At 40.1% G+C, this 19,564-nt stretch overlaps 1 protein-coding gene across 2 annotated transcripts in view; it reads left to right on the forward strand.

Annotated features, from left to right (window-relative positions):
• The window catches only part of mpped1 (metallophosphoesterase domain containing 1), a gene marked incomplete at both ends in the record, with an annotated part of 219,862 nt that overhangs the window by 116,352 nt on the left and 83,946 nt on the right, over positions 1-19,564 (forward strand). The window contains 2 exons of one of the 2 annotated variants that reach the window (XM_083935273.1): positions 12,638-12,820; positions 17,402-17,583. In XM_083935273.1, the coding sequence (XP_083791399.1) occupies positions 12,642-12,820; positions 17,402-17,583 (361 nt within the window). Of the gene's footprint in view, positions 1-12,637; positions 12,821-17,401; positions 17,584-19,564 lie in introns of those variants that run through there. The other variant, XM_083935272.1, reaches the window with a different exon arrangement.

Below are 19,564 nucleotides of genomic sequence, written 5' to 3' on the forward strand. Positions count from 1 at the left end.
AAGCCGGAGAAAACCCAGGCAGACCCGGGGAGAACATGCAAACTCCACACAGAAGGACCCCAGACGGGATTTGAACCAGGAACCCTCTTGCTGTGAGGAGACAGTGCACACACACCGCCGTGCCGCCCCCAGTTTAATAATGTAATAATATCAATCACAGCATTTTTCTGCAGAACAAGTACTTTTGATAGGTTCACTTTGCTGAAAACTTTCTTTGAATGCATTATTGTAATGGGGTGTTTTTACATTCATGTACTGGTAGTCTGCTTTTGCTTACGTAAGTAAAGGACCTGGATACTTCTTCCACCACCGATAGAGAGGTGTCTCCCTACAATATAAGAAGTCAGCATCTCTGGTACACAAAAGTTCAGGAGCACTCAGGAACACCAATAGCAGCACTTTATGAATGAGGTTAACCTGCAAAATCCTACAACAGGAAAAGATGGAGAATGAAGAAGCAGGTGGCCCTTGATGAGTCTCTCTCCTTTTGCCCCCCTTTTACATCCGTATGTGACATACTGGCTCCCGTGTAAAAATATATAAGTTGCTATTGCACATTCAGAGCAGCTACTCTGAAAGTCGCTTACGGTAGGAGGTTGGAGTAGATGGTTTGGACAAACACAGTCCGGACTTTCACCCATGAGACCACAGTTCATGTCCCGTCCCATGTCAAAGTGAAACTTAATTAGTGTACATAACAGATGTAGGCTAATTATTTAAACCAGAACTACGATCTTTTCCTAAACCTAACCATGTTGTTTTTATGTCTAAACCTAGTATGTAACAAGTAGGGCATGAGACTGGGTTGCAGTGGTTCAGAAATGTTAATATTCAACATCTGTGGTTTGCAGAAATGTACAATACTAACATTTTATTCTAGGGTTGTGTCTCATAATGGTCCTGTTTGCCCTTTAAAGGGGAATTTTGGTATTTTTCAACCTGGACTATAATGTAATCAACCTGTTCACCGACAATTTATATCAACGAAAAGTGTTCGTTTTTACACTGACAGGCTCAGATTATCAGAAGTTTCTGACTGGAATATGGAAAGTTTGAGAAGTCCTGTTCTGAAATCTTGTGAGATGTTGCCTAAAGACCCCAGAGTGTGACTTTAAAGAGGGAGAGCATTGTGAAGCACGGGCTCATCCCTATGTGCCGCTTTTTCCCCAAAAGGGTCCTTTGTTCCCCGGTCGCATAAGTCTCTGCCTCCGCTGATTTAATTCAGCATTTTGTTAGGGTAAGGGTTTACGGTTGGGGTCAGAGTTAGGGGGCAGTGTTAGGGTCTACATAAGCATATTTGCCAGGGATTTTGGCACTGATTGAGGAAAAAAAAACTGGTCAGGGAACATAGGACCCTTTCTGTGAAAAGCAGGGAACATCAGACCTTTTTTCCCCAGTCACATACAAAGCGGGGAACATAGGGCCTGGGGAACATAGGGCCTGGGGAACATAAGGCCTGGGGATATAGGTACGCTCCTGTGTAGCACAGCTGTGTTATCTCAACCATTGTTAATCAAAACATTTTTTTTCACATTTCTGAATGGTCAGTCTGTATGACAGGGACACATCTGACAGATAAAGAGAAGGAGACATCCTACCAAAGCACAAAATCTTGTTAAAAAATGGAGACACTTGCTGCAGACAGAGCTGATGTAGGCTAATGCTATTAGCTAAAGTTATTGTGTTCACCTGCATCAGCAGCTATACAGCAAAACACAGCAGGAGAACAGGAACCTCTCCATCTTTCCATAATCCAGTCAGACACATGTGATAAGAATCTGAGCCTAAAAACGAATATTTGTGGTACACTGTAGGTGTGCAGGTGCCCTGTTTGATTGTGTGCAGGTGCCCTGTTTGATTACATTGTAGCTTGGTTCACAGCAGCCAGGCTGCAGCGCTAACGTTCAATACAGGACACATTTCAAAAACAGTTGTTGTCATTTGTCACTTACACAGAAATACATGAAGAAATAGGGTGAAAAATACCAAAGCTCCCTTTGTTTTTCCATATATACAGTATATTGTGAGAATTGAGAGAGGGGCAGAAGCACCAATATAAATGATTCATGTCTCTAGAAAATAAGAGAAAAAAGTCGACACCTTGACTTGATATCATAGCAACAATGTAGGACAGCTGTATAATGATTAAAATAATTATAATTAAAAAGGCAGTCCACAGCAACAACTCTGAAAATAAATGAATTATTGAAAGATTTTTAAGTTTTAAACATCCCCTCACTGTAGCTCCTCATATATGTATAGGTGTGGAAAAAATGATGATTTCTCAGTATTCTCTCATATTATAATAAAGTAAACAACTCTTTCCATTTTGTTGTAATTGATCCTTCTGCTTATGGTACTTTGAAGATTGAGGTTCTAAAATCAGTTTATTAAATATGATGCAATGTCTTTATTTTATACCAACAGTGTGTAAAGTACGCATACACAGTAATGCACCAATAAAAATATTTTAATTTATCACTGACATTGAGAACTTTTGCAAACTAATGTTTGACAAATCTACTCCTGCCTCCACATCCATCTCTGCTCCTCCACCTAAACACAAATGAACGCAGTTTCTTACACAGACGCTGATGAAAAAAAGGCTTTAAAAAAAAAGGGCTTCATATTTTCATATTCATCCATATCAATAAATCATACAGAAAGTAGTCCCCTACACTGGAGGAAAAGGGAGATGGAGAGTAGACATTACATGAACCTTAAAGACCCTTAAAATTATGATTTACTAATATAACAGTTAAAATGATGATTTACTAATATAACAGTTCAGTCAAATGATGATTTACTAATATAACAGTTCAGTAAAATGATGATTTACTAATATAACAGTTAAAATGATGATTTACTAAAATAACAGTTAAAATGATGATTTACTAATATAACAGTTAAAATGATGATTTACTAATATAACAGTTCAGTAAAATGATGATTTACTAATATAACAGTTCTGTAAAATGATGATTTACTAAAATAACAGTTAAAATGATGATTTACTAATACAACAGTTCTGTAAAATGATCATTTACTAATACAACAGTTCAGTAAATGATGATTTACTAATATAACAGTTCAGTAAAATGATGATTTACTAATATAACAGTTCAGTAAATGATGATTTACTAATATAACAGTTCAGTAAATTATGATTTACTAATATAACAATTTAGTAAGAAGTGACACACTCTTTTGGCTGTTAAGGACAAATAAACAAGACTTATGGTGGCATATTGGTGGATTAAGGTGGTCAGGGGCCCCTAGACCCCTGTCCAACCCAGCCTTAAACTAAACGTGTTTTTGAAATTATTCTTGGAGGGCTTTGAAACTGCTTTTAAATCTTCATGTTGGACGACAATGAGCAGAAAACAGTGCGTTTTTACAGTCCCATATTTATTAGGGGTGGTGGGGGAAAAATGGAATCCTGACCTCAGTATTTATTCAGTACTGGACGCGGCCCTGGTGGCCCCCAGGGAGCCTAAACCTGCCCCGATCTCTGTCGCTGCGAGACCGGGAATGAGATCCTGTGGAGCCGCGAAGCAGCTCTCAGTCCTCTCTCTCTCTCTCTCTCTCTCTCTCTCTCTCTCTCTCTCTCTCTCTCTCTCTCTCTCTCTCTCTCTCTCTCTCTCTCTCTCTCTCTCTCTCTCTTTTTCTCTCTCTCTCTTTTTCTCTCTCTCTCTCTCTCTTCTCCTCCGCTACTCCTCATTGTACATCAGCTCACTGAGAGAGAGAGAGAGAGAGAGAGAGAGAGAGAGAGAGAGAGAGAGAGAGAGAGAGAAGAGAGAGAGAGAGACACACTCCACCGGTGCACCACGGGGGAACGCATTCAAACTGACCAGCGCGTCTCTCTCAGCGCACCGTCCTCTCTCCACATCCATCCCGGAGCAGCCTCGCTGAAGCGGACCACAGGAAGCCGGTAGGTTGATTCCTTTTCATCATCTTCCAGGTGCATTTACGCAGAGGTGTTTTTTTTTTTTTTTAATGCATCCTGAGCAGAGATTTGCGTCTGCGTCTTCCCGGGTTAATCTCCGCTCGGGACCCTCATCCGAGCGTGATTCCCCCCTCACATGTGAGGGGAATTCTGCGGTCTCCCTGTAACCTGGATCAGAATAAAGACATGCATTCATGTTCCATGATATAAGGCTTTGCAGCAGGGCTCACCGGAACGCTTTCATGTCAGATCAGATTTCAGTAGCAGGACAGAGTCTCCGGCTGGAGAGGCTTACTGTGAGAGCTCCCGAACAGCCCGCAGGTCTCAGTCACAGCCGGCGCAGCCTGTGGAAGCAAAGTTTGAGTCTAGTTTATCAGAGAGGATAAAGGAGGCTGCAGGAGGAAAATTTCTCCAAAACCATGCACGGAGCTGACTCAAAGAAAACAGGGAAGACGCAGCTGGAAGGATTTGAATGTCTTATTTGAATTTAAGTTGGCACAATTGAAACAAATAGTGTTTGAGAAATGTGAATGTGAATTGACTGAAAGGACCGTTATTTAGAATACAAAGAATCATCTTGAGATTGGGTCTCATCTGTCACACAGCTAGCACCGTTAAGGGTATGGCACACATCTCATCTAGTTCTGTACTCCAAAAAAGGGATATTCTAGAAAATAAAAAATACATAAATAATAAATGAATAGAGTGTAAGTGAGTGCCCACCTTCTCATAAAAACAGGTACTTTTGGCTGTAATCGGGCGTCATATATTCCATCATATAGACATGTTTTACTTTCTGTGATCATGGGAGGGTAATGCTTCATCCAAATTCATAGTAGTCATTTTTCTTGCAATCATCAACAAAAAATGTAAAATATAACATTGTTCTGTGGGTGATAGGAAAGTCCACATAGGTCCACTGCCAAAACTTTTTCCACTTCTTCTTTGACATCTTTCCAAAATATTTGTATTTCAAATATAAGAATACTTTGTCGTCCCCTTTGTTGCTGGGATTGGTCTTGGAAACAAAAGTTGTTAGTGGTGTCCTGAAGAATCTAATTTTGACCTTGGGCCGTTAGTTTCAAAAGTGAACACACAGAGATAAAAGTCTTATTATTATATTATTCTCTCATATTTTTTCCACCTTGGTTGAATCTGTCCCTGTATTTTTTATCTAGATGGAATTTTACCTGAACGCAACATATTTCAGAGACGGCTCCAAATCAGACCAACATACTGTAAACTTCATAAGACTGATACCGTAATACAGCATCACACTCAGAGGCACTTTCATTTCCTGTGTGTGTTCATATGTAGAGGGAAACAAGCAAGAATATTACCACACGGTCTAATGTGATGGCTGCTTGTTAAATATGAGAATGTGCCCAGGAGAAGAGAGCGTCAATCTGTTTCTGCATGTATCAACCTCCCTCTGAATCTCCTCTCTTATGAGTGGATTGCTGATTAAGTAGGGACCCACAGGATTCAGGGGCCCCTGAACCGGAGCCTCACTGAGACTTCACCGTCATCTCTGGCTGCAGAGAAAAGCAGAGCTCTGAAAATTCCCTCTGAAACATTACTGTCCATTAGGTCTGTGGTGCCTTCACCAACAGTTCATGTTTTGTAGCAGTGAAAGTGTGTGTCACTGAAAAAAGTATAACCCTGCTCACACTAAAAAAAAAAGATGTCCAGATACCACATCTAAAGTATTTGACTTCACAGAATCTAAACTGAGTAACGTCTCTGACCTGATTATTTGATGTTGATGGAAACAATAACACTGCACTTGACTCAACCTTAATTCTTTGCCTTGGTCCAAATTATTTTCTTAACATTTCAGTGATTGAACCAAACTAATACATTTAAATTTTCACAATTCATTTGACTTCATGAAGAATTTTTTTTTTAGAGAAATCAAAAACTTTATTTTGGGTCCTCTGGACGTATATTAAGTTCAGTATAAATTCAACTTGATGTCTCTAAATGAAGGAAGAATGAGTTTCACAATCAAATCAATACCTTTATTCTGATGTATCTGTCCTAATTAAAATAACGAGAAATCAGTTATTTGTTGTATTACTGCCATCCTGATCCTGAGTCGGTGTAAATCACATAGAAAAGATGTTTTTTCCTTCCAGTTAAAAAAATTCACCATATCAGTGATTTCCCTCAGAAATTGGTATTGGTAAAACGACCACAAAGAGAGACACAATGTCTACAAAGAGATAAAAAGAAATACGGAGAGAGGACAAAGATAAGCAAAACGAATGAGAAGCATAAAAAAGGGTCTGGTTCAGAGAGAGCAGACTGAGGGTTGGGGCAGATATGGAAGTGTCAGGAATGAGTGAGCCTGGATGAAAACCATGTCTGAAAGCGTTGGTGAGACGGTGACCAAACTCTGTCTGGGGATGGTGTTGTAGAGCAGTGGCTAAAACATTTTCAGGGGGGACCAAAGTGATCATGGGCCCCTAGGCTACTCTTTGTGTGGGCCCCCCTCTAAATCATCATACTTTTAACAGAAAAAATGTAGTGCCATGCTTGTGTAACAGGACTATTACATGGTCCACACACACACAGTGGGGCTGCACTAACATACACCATGAGACGGCCTTTACTATAAACATCAGTGCTACAGAAAAAGAAAGTGACATCTGAAGCTGGCAACAACTGTTTTTTTTTTTTTCTAAAGCAACAGGTAGATCATCTCTAGAAGAACAGAATGTCCTGTTTGTTGTCAATGTAGGGATTTCTTTAGTAGATCTTGGTGTTCTTTTAGCTATTGTGCTTTTTGTTTTTTGCACTCTGATATCATATTTTCATATCTCATTTTTACGGCTATGTAGTCCAGTGACAGTGACATATTGTTCACTGACCTTATGAAACTGGCGACAGATGTGGGCCACATCTACCCAATCAGATGCTTATTTTTGTAAGGTTTCTTAGGGCCAATAGGGGCAAGTTTCAAGTTAATTGATTAATAATCTGGCTAATCCGGGGCCTAAGGCTTCAGCCCAGGTCGGCCTTTGCATTAATCCACTCCTGGCGCTTGCAACTCTTTCCAGAGATTCATATGATATCTTACAGAAATAAAAACAGACGTCGGCCGCAAGATGGTGATGAACTGGAACAGGACCACAATGTATGCTTTTGGTGTCGGTTAGGGTTAGGCATCAAAACGACTCGGTTAGGTTAAATAAAATGTCATGGTTCGGCTTAGTACATCTGGCAGACGAACAGCAACAGGAAATGAACCCCACTAACCCGGGTGAAAGTCCCGTATTTTGGGCAACCACCACCCAACCTGGCTGGAGTGAAGTGGAGATTCACCGACCTATACTACATGCCCTGCTTTAAATACGTCATATACTCACAAAATAACAGTGCATTGCTCTCTTCAGTAACAAAAACGTGGAATACACACAAAGTAAATGCATGGAAAACACACAAATTACTGTGCAGTACTTTATGTTGTAATTTGTACGGAAAATGCATGAGAACTTACAGCCTGCACACCAGAGAGTCTCAAATATAAGTGCTGCACAGATCGCTGGTTCCATTCGGGACTTGGTTCCAAATACCTGGATTTGCTCAACCCTGAGGCTAATTAAGCTCTTATTGAATCTCTTCTGGCCCTTCTCTAATTAGCAATGAAGAAGACAGTCAGATCCAATCCTTCCATGATTGATAGACAAAGGTTTAGATTTCAATGGATTCTTAGTTATTTTAAACTTTTGTTGCACTTGTTGTAAGCTGCATACTCGGTTAGAAAGGTTTCAGCTTTAATAAAAGTTCATCAATTCCCAGTAATCATAGATGACTTTGTTGGTATAGATACTCAGGTAGAATTGTCTGAGTATGGGAGCCCTAAAGGGTCATACATTTCAGATATTTTATTTCCTCTGTTTTCCCGTGATAACGAGATCATTTTGATGCGTTTTTTCATGATAAGATCATTAATTTGAGATCTGGAGAAAACAAAATGATAGCCAAGTCTATTAAATCATTTTTTAAACAAACTTTATTGCCAACAATATTATAGAACAACAACATAAATACCAGTACAGGGAGGAGTTTTACAATGTGCACATTTGTATTTTTTGTTTTCTCCTTTACCAGGAAATTCCCATTGAGATTTCAAATCTCTTTTCCAATGGAGTCCTGGCCAAGACAGCAGCATAAACACACAAGTTTCACATTTCAAACAAAAACAACACACAACTAAACATGACACACAGCTAAACATGATAAATCAACAAAACTTAACAACATTAAAAATAGAAAAGCAGATCAGTGCTCAGAGACGCTACATATGCAAACTGTATTTAAAAAGTCCTTAATCCTGCTTTTGAAATGCTCCGTGCTGATGAAACGATCCTGTAGTTTATTCCAAGACAGGGGTGCTAAATATTTAAAAGCTCTTTCACCAAATATAGTGTTGGTTGGAGGAACATTGAACGTAATCAGGCTGCTGGAGCGGGTGGTGCAGGTTCTGGTGTTTCTGGGAGCCAGTAGAGAACACAGACAGGATGGAAGTTGGCGTAAAATAGCCTTATAAAGAAACACATAGCCTACCAATGCTCCATTCTACGGATGTGTAATGAAGATAGTCCAACTCTCTCATCCAGAGTACAATGGTGTGTTCGGAAACCAGAATCACAGATGAATGGTAAAGCAGCATGGTTCACAGGATCCAGCATTTTTAAAGAGGACGTATTTGCGTGCATGTACAAAATATCACCGTAGTCAATAACAGATAAAAGAACGACTTGGATGAGTTTTTTTCCTTGCACTAAAAGAAAAACAACATTTATTTATATACAAAAAACCCAACTTCACCCTGAGTTTGTTTTGTAAGGCACTCAGTATGGTATTTAAAAGACAGATTTCCCTGAAGGAAAAAGCCCAGATATTTACAGATTACAGTTCATAACAGTAACTAACCGACTGAAATCACCTGTCAGCGTTTTCCATAGTGTTCTTCAAGATATGAGAAGTCTTTACGAGGCATGACATGTCAGGTGTGATGGAAATCTCAGGCCTATCACGTTTCATTCAATATCTCCTTCAAATTAATTATCTTGTTATCACGGGAAAACGGAGGGAATGCACTTTATGTAATGTATGACCTGTTAGTGATTCCGTATCTGACAGATCTAAGGAACAGAACGTTTGTCTTTAGCAGAGTCATGAGTGAATAAAAGTAGGGTTGAGAGTGGACAAAGAGTGCTGTGAATAATTATGAGTTAAATGTCCTGTGTAGCCTACATAATCCAGAAAACTGCATTTGGGCCCAACGTGTTAAAATCTTGTAGCATCTGCTAATGCGTCTTTCTGTCTCACACTGGCAGTGTGAGGGGCTGTCACTGTCACACTCATGACAACAGAAACACATTTCAATATGCATGCAAGGCCCTGCATACACACCCACCTGTGTGTATGCACACAGAACACACACGTGTAATGTATGCGCTCCTGAAACACATCCACCTAGCATGCTGGGATTTGCCCGTGACAAACAACCGTGGTGTGAAGTGTGAAGTGTGTATCTGTCACGTCGGTGTGCTGTCAGCGTGTGAGGTTGCAGTGAATGAGGAATGGAGATGGCGCGGCGACATCACATGGCGGTCCAGGCAGAGTTGCCAATGTTGCCTGTCCCCAAATTATCACCTCCGTCTCCAGCATCCCCGTCATCTCAGCACCTCTCAGCAGCTCCGCTCTCTCACAGCGGTCGCCGGAGCCTCCCGAAATGAGCTGCACAGCCAAATCCATTCTTAATTGGGACACGCACCTGCGGGCCCCACGCACCAGGGACGGATTTGAAGGAGTTTATCAGTTCTTTGTATTATTATATACAGTATCTCTAGAGCTAAAAAATAAAAAGAACATGCTGTACAACAACAGCATATACAGGAAACAAGACATTTTTAAAAGACTACATTTGTGAATATATCATTCGAGTTTTGCCGCCTGATTGGGCTTTACATCTGTTTTTCATTTAGCTTCCTATTCAAGGGGAAGATGTTGTTCTCAGGCTGCTGGTGTGGCTCTGCTAGATTTACACATCAGATTTCACCTGAGATGTTCTATAGAAGCTGGAGGGGATGCAGAACCTGCCTGTAAGCTTTTACAACACTGCGGTTCTGTCAGTTAATAGAATGCATCAGCAACAAATGTTTGAGCATTCTAGTGTTTTTCACACCCCTCTTTAATCAAGGCTTCGCACGCCTTTTATACCCTGTGTCCTTCTCTATATTGCATGCATAATTGTTTTTCTCAGGGTGTTGCCGCTAATAAACTTCCATATGAGATAGGTCATCGTTTAATGATGTCTTACTGGTTTGATGGTTAAACGCTTTGATTTGATCAGTTTATTTTGACTTTGGCTGATTTGTATAGTTTATAACATAATATCCTGATACCCTGTATGATATTAATAAATTATCGATGCAGGCTGCTGCATTCGCCGACAGTTTTTCCCCAGACTGTGTTGCTGGAGACACGTTTTTTAAGTTCAATAATGGGCCTTTTTTTAATTGAGACTCGTAGTATTTGTTATCATCATTGTGTCATTTTTATGATGGAAATTGAGGGACCAAAAGTAGTATCGGCTCCAAACATCGGCTCAAGAAAATCGGCAGTCGGTCATTGCTAAGGCTGAGGAAAAAACACGGTAACAGCATCGGCCCTAAAGAATCAATATCGGTCCATCACTAATTGGTCCTAATACAAGTGTTAATGTTATTTTTATAGACACTATTTGTTGTAGTGAAAAAAGTTGTTAAATGAATAAACCTGTCAACCAAAAAAAAAAAAGTTGTTTCTAAACCATTCTCATTCCCTGCTCGCCCCTGCAGCGTCACTTTCTGATGCTCCGTGGATGCAGATAAATGTGAATTTAAATAAAAACTATTACGTAGGATCATGCATGCAAACTACATGGATAGGTTCAGGAAAAGACTGTGGTTTGGGTTAAAATAAGTCTGTTATATAATTCAGTTTTTCACGGGACAGGACACTGTCTGGTGTGTATCAACCCATCCATCCTCCCTCAGCAGAGTTTAGAGCTCGTTATATCCCGTCTCCTGGATTCTGGAGCACTTACTCTGAACGTGAATTATTAACGTCTATTTTGCGTTGGAGTCAGTTGAAATCCTGGTGCATCTCAGACGCTAAAGGGTGCCAAATACATTTCATATCAATGTTTCTGTGGCTCGGAGAAATAATCAATGCCAACATTTATTTTCGAGCGAACAGGCTAAATAAACAGCACCTCATAGTTTCCATTTATAGTTAAAAAGTGAGTGTATGTCTTTATGTTACCTTACAACCACAAGACTATGGTGGCCCTGAGAGTTTAATGATCTGCAAATTGCAAAAACAAGCAAATTTAGAAAACAATCAATTTGACAACACGTGCAGCATTTAGTCAGAGGCGTTTCCCTAAAAAGTGATGCACATGGCTGAAAATAACCTAGCATTCCCTTTACTTCTTATTACTGTTTCAATTAAAATAATCTGACCAAATACACACATTTAATAGTGAAACAGCAGCTTTATGTAGTTGGCTCTACAGTAGTTACATGAATGGTTAAATGTCCCCTGGAAACAGTTTCCATTGTGCTTTCTCTACAGCATTTGCAGCATTTTGTTTAAATGCTGCACATGTTTTGAATTTGGAGAAGATCTTTTAATTTCTTTATCTGCGTCTCTTTGATGGTAAACAGAAATATCATTGGTTTTGTACTGAAGGTTGGATAAAACAAGACATTGTGATGGGCATTTTTCACTGTTTTCTGACATTCTATAGCCCAAATGAGTGACTGATGATTGATGATGATTGATGTATAGGGTTTTCCTATACTGTATTTTTTTATACCTCCCTTGTGTTTTTGTAAGCTGCTGGAAACTTAATTTCCTGTGGGAGTTCATCCCAAAGGATCAATAAAGAGAAGAAGTCTAAGTCTAAGTCTAAGAATTGATAAAGAAAAATAGTAAAACAACACATTGATCATCATGAAAATAAATTAAACGTTATTTACCTCATTTTGTCAAAGAAACAATCCAATGCTAAATCACTGTTAGAAAAAATTAAAAAAGGACAAACATGGAGATAAAAATGGCAGCGTCAATGATTCTAAAAGTCAGAAGTTTTGGAATCTGTTCTCTCTAATATGTCTTGAATTAGTTGGGATTTTTGTGTCACCCTTAAATGGTCAGGAAATTGTGAAAATGCCCACCTTAAGTGGACAACAGTCCCACACCCCAACATATCAAAAAGTAAAAAATCTTCCGATTTCAGACGATGAAACCAGAAAAGGTTTGGCTGCATAAATGACTTCAAGTGCAAAATCAATTATTGCTGCCAACTCTTTGTTCATCAACTCATTCACCGCTCCCCTGAATCTCCATCTTCACCACACACTCTTCACAGCAGCTCTGCTCTGTTTTATTCCCCTCAGGTGCGCAGGAGCTGCAGAGAAGAAGAAAAGGATGAGGGAGGAGGTGATGTTCTCTCTCCAGCTCACTGTGACTGTTCGCTCAGCGAGGGTTTGAGCCTGTCAGTGCACCTCCCAGCAGCCTCTCCTCCAGCACTGACTATCTGCCCGCTATCCGAAAGCTAAAAACAATAAGCAGCAAGACTTCCCGACCCCACACCTCGCTCTCCTCCACCTGCTCTGATCCAGTCCCCAGTGTCATGGCCTTCACCCTGTCAGAGATAATGGCAGCGAGACGGCAGCAGTCACAGGCTCAGTCACAAGCCCAGCGAGGCAACAGGACAGCAGTGGAGGTGGACGAATATAGCACCAACCCCACTCAGGCCTTTACCTTCTACAACATCAACCAGGGACGCTTCCAGCCGCCACACGTCCACATGTGAGTAAAGGAAGCAGGCATGAAGAAATTAATATGCAGCACAGTTAATAACATAAAATAGCATACAGCTGTAAAGCATTAAGCATCATCTATTGTAGGTTACACACTGACTGTGGATAACTTTCATGGAACCACACTTCAAAAAAGCAGAACTACCCTTTTATAAAGTGCCTAATGCCTGCGTGCTAAGTAGAGAGGCGGAGTCAGGACGTTGTTAGCCTAGCTTAGCATAAAGACTAGGAGCAGGGGGAAAGCTAGCCCGACTCTTTCCAGTAAACAAAACTAAATGCCTAACATCAGCTAAAGCTCTCTAACTAATACATTTTACAGTATAAAGGGGCCTTAAAGTGTTCATGTGCAGAGTGAGACAGAATGACAGTAAAGTGTTTACCTTCATGTCAGAGTTTCATACTGCAGAGTGAGACAGAACGACAGTAAAGTGTTTACCTTCATGTCAGAGTTTTATACTGCAGAGTGAGACAGAACGACAGTAAAGTGTTTACCTTCATGTCAGAGTTTTAGACTGCAGAGTGAGACAGAACGACAGGAAAGTGTTTACCTTCATGTCAGAGTTTCATACTGCAGAGTGAGACAGAACGACAGTAAAGTGTTTACCTTCATGTCAGAGTTTCATACTGCAGAGTGAGACAGAATGACAGTAAAGTGTTTACCTTCATGTCAGAGTTTTATACTGCAGAGTGAGACAGAACGACAGTAAAGTGTTTACCTTCATGTCAGAGTTTTATACTGCAGAGTGAGACAGAATGACAGTAAAGTGGTTACCTTCATGTCAGAGTTTTAGACTGCAGAGTGAGACAGAATGACAGTAAAGTGTTTACCTTCATGTCAGAGTTTTATACTGCAGAGTGAGACAGAATGACAGTAAAGTGTTTATCTTCATGTCAGAGTTTTATACTGCAGAGTGAGACAGAATGACAGTAAAGTGTTTACCTTCATGTCAGAGTTTTAGACTGCAGAGTGAGACAGAATGACAGTAAAGTGTTTACCTTCATGTCAAAGTTTTATACTGCAGAGTGAGACAGAACGACAGTAAAGTGTTTACCTTCATGTCAGAGTTTTAGACTGCAGAGTGAGACAGAACGACAGTAAAGTGTTTACCTCCATGTCAGTTTTATACTGCAGAGTGAGACAGAACGACAGGAAAGTGTTTACCTCCATGTCAGAGTTTTATACTGCAGAGTGAGACAGAACGGCAGGAAAGTGTTTACCTTCATGTCAGAGTTTTATACTGCAGAGTGAGACAGAATGACAGTAAAGTGTTTACCTTCATGTCAGAGTTTTATACCGCAGAGTGAGACGGAATGACTGTAAAGTGTTTACCTTCATGTCAGAGTTTTAGACTGCAGAGAGAGACAGAATGACAGTAAAGTGTTTACCTTCATGTCAGAGTTTTAGACTGCAGAGAGAGACAGAATGACAGTAAAGTATTTACCTTCATGTCAGAGTTTTATACTGCAGAGTGAGACAGAAGTCGCCAAGTACACACCGTGAGACAGAAAAAGAGCTTTTAAAAATCAATTTTTGGAAGTTATGAATCTATTATGAATCTTTGAAGACAGGAATCGCGATTTTTACTAAATGCCTAACATCAGCTAAAGCTCTCTAACTAATACATTTTACAGTATAAAGGGGCCTTAAAGTGTTCATGTGCAGAGTGAGACAGAATGACAGTAAAGTGTTTACCTTCATGTCAGAGTTTCATACTGCAGAGTGAGACAGAACGACAGTAAAGTGTTTACCTTCATGTCAGAGTTTTATACTGCAGAGTGAGACAGAACGACAGTAAAGTGTTTACCTTCATGTCAGAGTTTTAGACTGCAGAGTGAGACAGAACGACAGTAAAGTGTTTACCTTCATGTCAGAGTTTCATACTGCAGAGTGAGACAGAATGACAGTAAAGTGTTTACCTTCATGTCAGAGTTTTATACTGCAGAGTGAGACAGAACGACAGTAAAGTGTTTACCTTCATGTCAGAGTTTTATACTGCAGAGTGAGACAGAATGACAGTAAAGTGTTTACCTTCATGTCAGAGTTTTAGACTGCAGAGTGAGACAGAATGACAGTAAAGTGTTTACCTTCATGTCAGAGTTTTATACTGCAGAGTGAGACAGAATGACAGTAAAGTGTTTATCTTCATGTCAGAGTTTTATACTGCAGAGTGAGACAGAATGACAGTAAAGTGTTTACCTTCATGTCAGAGTTTTAGACTGCAGAGTGAGACAGAATGACAGTAAAGTGTTTACCTTCATGTCAGAGTTTTAGACTGCAGAGTGAGACAGAACGACAGTAAAGTGTTTACCTCCATGTCAGTTTTATACTGCAGAGTGAGACAGAACGACAGGAAAGTGTTTACCTTCATGTCAGAGTTTTATACTGCAGAGTGAGACAGAACGACAGGAAAGTGTTTACCTTCATGTCAGAGTTTTTAACAGCAGAGTGAGACAGAACGACAGTAAAGTGTTTACCTCCATGTCAGAGTTTTATACTGCAGAGTGAGACAGAACGACAGGAAAGTGTTTACCTTCATGTCAGAGTTTTATACTGCAGAGTGAGACAGAATGACAGTAAAGTGTTTACCTTCATGTCAGAGTTTTATACCGCAGAGTGAGACGGAATGACTGTAAAGTGTTTACCTTCATGTCAGAGTTTTAGACTGCAGAGAGAGACAGAATGACAGTAAAGTGTTTACCTTCATGTCAGAGTTTTAGACTGCAGAGAGAGACAGAATGACAGTAAAGTATTTACCTTCATGTCAGAGTTTTATACTGCAGAGTGAGACAGAAGTCGCCAAGTACACACCGTGAGACAGAAAAAGAGCTTTTAAAAATCAATTTTTGGAAGTTATGAATCTATTATGAATCTTTGAAGACAGGAATCGCGATTTTTACATAAATCGATTTTTTGCCCACCCCTACATTGTCTCTTATTTATTTAAATAGTTAGTTAAAAATGTGTTTTCTTCTGTTTGTGTCCTTTAAAAAGTCTGACATTGACTATAGTGACTTGTATCTGAGCACATTTTCTCACTAGTTCAGTGTTTTCACATTCCTCTGCTGAAAGAGGTGATGTCTGTGCACTTCTCTGACGTGTGAGATTCAAACTTTAGTTGGAACGTCACTAGTAAATAAACAAATCACTGTCTAATAATAAGAAACGCTTTTGAACAGGGGACAAACCTCCACTGCAGAGGGGACTGTCAATTCGACTGTTCAGTCTGACGTAACACCCTTCCAAAGTACGATTTCCGGGTCCAAGCGCTTGGCTCGTAACGGCTTGGACCCTGAAATCATATTTTGAAAGGGTGTTACGTCAGACTGAACAGCAAGATAGCAGCCCACCCTTCCGTCAGCATCATATTTTGGACAGTAAAGCATAACATGTTCTAAAGTTTCTTCTTGATTGCAAATTGCACACCTTCCTGTATGATGTTTTCCTGTTTCATCACCTTCCTGTTCTCTCTTCCTCCCAATGCTTTTGCCACCTTTCAGCTCATACTTAATTGTGGTTTTAATTTCCTTTTTACTTCAGGGTCGAGCACAACTTTGAGCCATAAGAAGGCTTTTAATGTGAAACATCTGTGCAGGAAGCTTAACACGAATGAAAGAACAGCAATGTAGAACTGACTGAAATTCATGTGTGAATAAATGAACAGTATTTCTGTGGAAAAGAGACAACTTCACATACCAAATTCACTAAGTGAGCCATTATAGTACAGTAGTTTTTCCATTTTACCCGGCCTTTATTAACACAGCTTTTGGGGATTTACGGTAAAACTGCTTGCTGGCCTTCTCTGACTTCTACAATTTCAGTTTTAGTTTTAGTTTCAACTTTAGTTAAGTGTAATTTATATAACCAAGAATACCGTCTTTTAAACACTGTTATATTGAAGCTAAGAAAGAACATTTCTCTTCAGGGCTCCATAAAGCATCACTTATCATTTACTTACATTTCCGTATACTCAATAGTGGAAATGAAACACTTTTAATGAACCCTCATCTGTATTTTATCACTTTGTGACTCACACTTCTTACAGACTGTCCTACATGGATATCTCCTTTCCCTCTTCTACTCGTCTCTTTCTCTCTCTTGTGTTGGGTTTGGAGGGAGAGTAGAGGGAGGAGGCAGGGCTGGATGTTATCGTACCTGGAGGAGAGCTCACTAAAGTGGGCCACGGTTATTCACCAGCTCCCCTCTTCCCCCTAGAGACCCTGTGGATCTGCACACTTGCTGTAAATCCCACAGGACTCTGCTCTTTTTCCATATCTGTGCTTTATTCTTTTTGTATCTCTGCACATTTCTCTTTCTGTCTCTCTCAGTGCTGTACTTTTATTGTGGCCTCTCGCTTCTCGCTTTGGTTCTTGTTTCCTCAGTCTGTGGGGATGATTTTCTGCTGGATACTAATTCAAACTTCTTTCATTGTTAGACTCTTACCACAGAGACTTTGCATACAGTGCTGTGTCTCCTTATGCTGTATTGTTTAAGAGCTCCAAGAGCCACAGTGGCCCCTTTTTCCTTCCCTTTCTGAACTTTCTTTTCTTCTGTTGTTCTTCCTCGGTTCAGGGTGGACCCGATGCCCCACGACACGCCCAAGCCACCGGGCTACACCCGCTTTGTGTGCATCTCGGACACACACTCCCGCACTGACAACATCCAAATGCCATACGGAGACGTGTTCATCCACGCCGGAGACTTCACTGAGCTGGGACTGCCCTCTGAGGTCAAGAAGTTCAACGACTGGCTAGGTTAGCATCTCTTACCCCTACTCGACCACGACATTTTGAAGGCTGGTTCAGAGCCGGTGCCCAATCTTGAACCGGTTCTTCCCGTTTTCACAGCCAAAGAACCGGCTCTTGAACAGGAAAACTGGTTGCAGAGCAGCACCAACTCTTTGCTGGTTTTGAACCGGCCCCACAAAGTCTTGCATGCTTTAAAAAATGTTGTGAGTTTAGAACTTTTCTAAAGAGACATGTCTTCTTTAGTCTGCTTAATCAACAGAGAAACACAGTTTAAGTTCAGTTTTTAAAAATGTTTATTCACAGTTATGCAAAATAATTATACACAATTCCTTTAAGAAAATCAAACAACTATTAACAACTCAGAAAGCAAACATAAACATGGACATGTCTGGTGTAACAGCAGTTTTCATTGAACACAGCTCCACGTTGCCTGTAAAGACAAATGGATCATTCATTTTAACTGCAATGTGATCAATTGCAGGTAGCCTGTGCTAGGTAAGGTTAGCTAACGTAAGATTCCAACAAAGGCTAACATAAACATCTTACATTCAGTGTAAATAAGAATCAAAACGTGTTAGATACCTCTCTACTCGAACAAAATCTCTATCCATAATATTCAAGACGAGTAGAACAAATGTGTAGTCCACCATTGTTGTTGTTGTTGTTATGCCTGAAGTGGGCGGACATATATAGTGACGTAATGACGTAGCTCTCTCTGGGGGCTTTCTAGCCTGTGGAAAACCTAACAGGTTCTGAGAAGGTTCCTGCGTTGAACCAACAGTGAACCAGCTCCAGCACCAGCACTAGAACTAGGTCTGGGTTGGTGGAAAAGGGGTATCGGAAAGTTGTGGTTCTGGATCCAGAGTGGGTCAGAGCCCTGTTTTCTGCAACTAGGTCCCCTTGTGACAATCTATTAATAAGGCCGGGGTCAGGGCTAGGCTAAATTTACTCACTCTGGGTGCTATGCTAACTTTTTGAGAAAACTTTGAATAGGAGAGTATTCAGTTTTCAGAACCTCAGGGCTACAACAAACTTTTTCTTTTCTTTTAAATTTAACTTTTTATTTTACTGTTTTCACTTTATTTAAAGGACCATACCTGTGATTTTGCTTGTTCTGCAACATTGACTGCATTTTAAATGTAACTTTTATCCCAAGCATGCCATAGATTCCTCTACTTACTGAATAGACCAGAGTTTTCTTCCTTGTTGGTGAGTTCAAGGATGCTCTGAGAACATAAGCAATTTGAACAGAGCTCATGAATGCACTTCTTTGTGGCAGCTGGTCTTTAAGGAGCTCATTGAACACACCGCAAAATAATTTTTTTACAAGGTTTTCTGCTCATAACTGCACTTCCACACAATGGTAACTTTGACAAAAGAAGAACGTTCACTGAATGTTCATTGTCATGGACAGGAGTTCTCTGCAAGCTTAGCATACAGATGTGAATTGAAACCAACGGAATCTAACTAACAAATGGATGCAGTGCTTTGGGAAACAGACCACAGTAATATAAAGAAGGCCTACATCTGATTTTCTTTAAACATGAAGAACCTGCAGTATGGTCCTTTAAGTGTGATGTGGTACAGTGTGAGTCTGGTTTGTGTTACACTCCTCTCAGCTCTGACAGAAACTACGGGGACATCCCAGAGAATATCTGTGTAGTTTAACACTGACAGCACCCGTGTATCTGGAAACAGCACAAACCAACCACTGAAACAAACCAGGACCTGTATTCACAAAACATCTTAAGGTTGCACGCAGCTCCAATTACACTTTAAGAAGACCTAATTTTAGATTTCCTTAATTTTAAGATTTAAGAATTACTACTATTTCACAAAGTATTTTAGCGCTGACGCAGCTCCTAAATCTGTGAAAAGTTAGAAGTAGAGGACTCCTCAGTCTCTAAGAGCAAATCACAAACAATCAGAAAAATGGTTGCACTTGGCAATCTGTCTCGTAATAGCCTCAACATTTTAGAACTGTTGA

This window comes from Echiichthys vipera, assembly GCF_963691815.1.
Source record: "Echiichthys vipera genome assembly, chromosome: 20".
NCBI lineage: Eukaryota > Metazoa > Chordata > Actinopteri > Perciformes > Trachinidae > Echiichthys > Echiichthys vipera.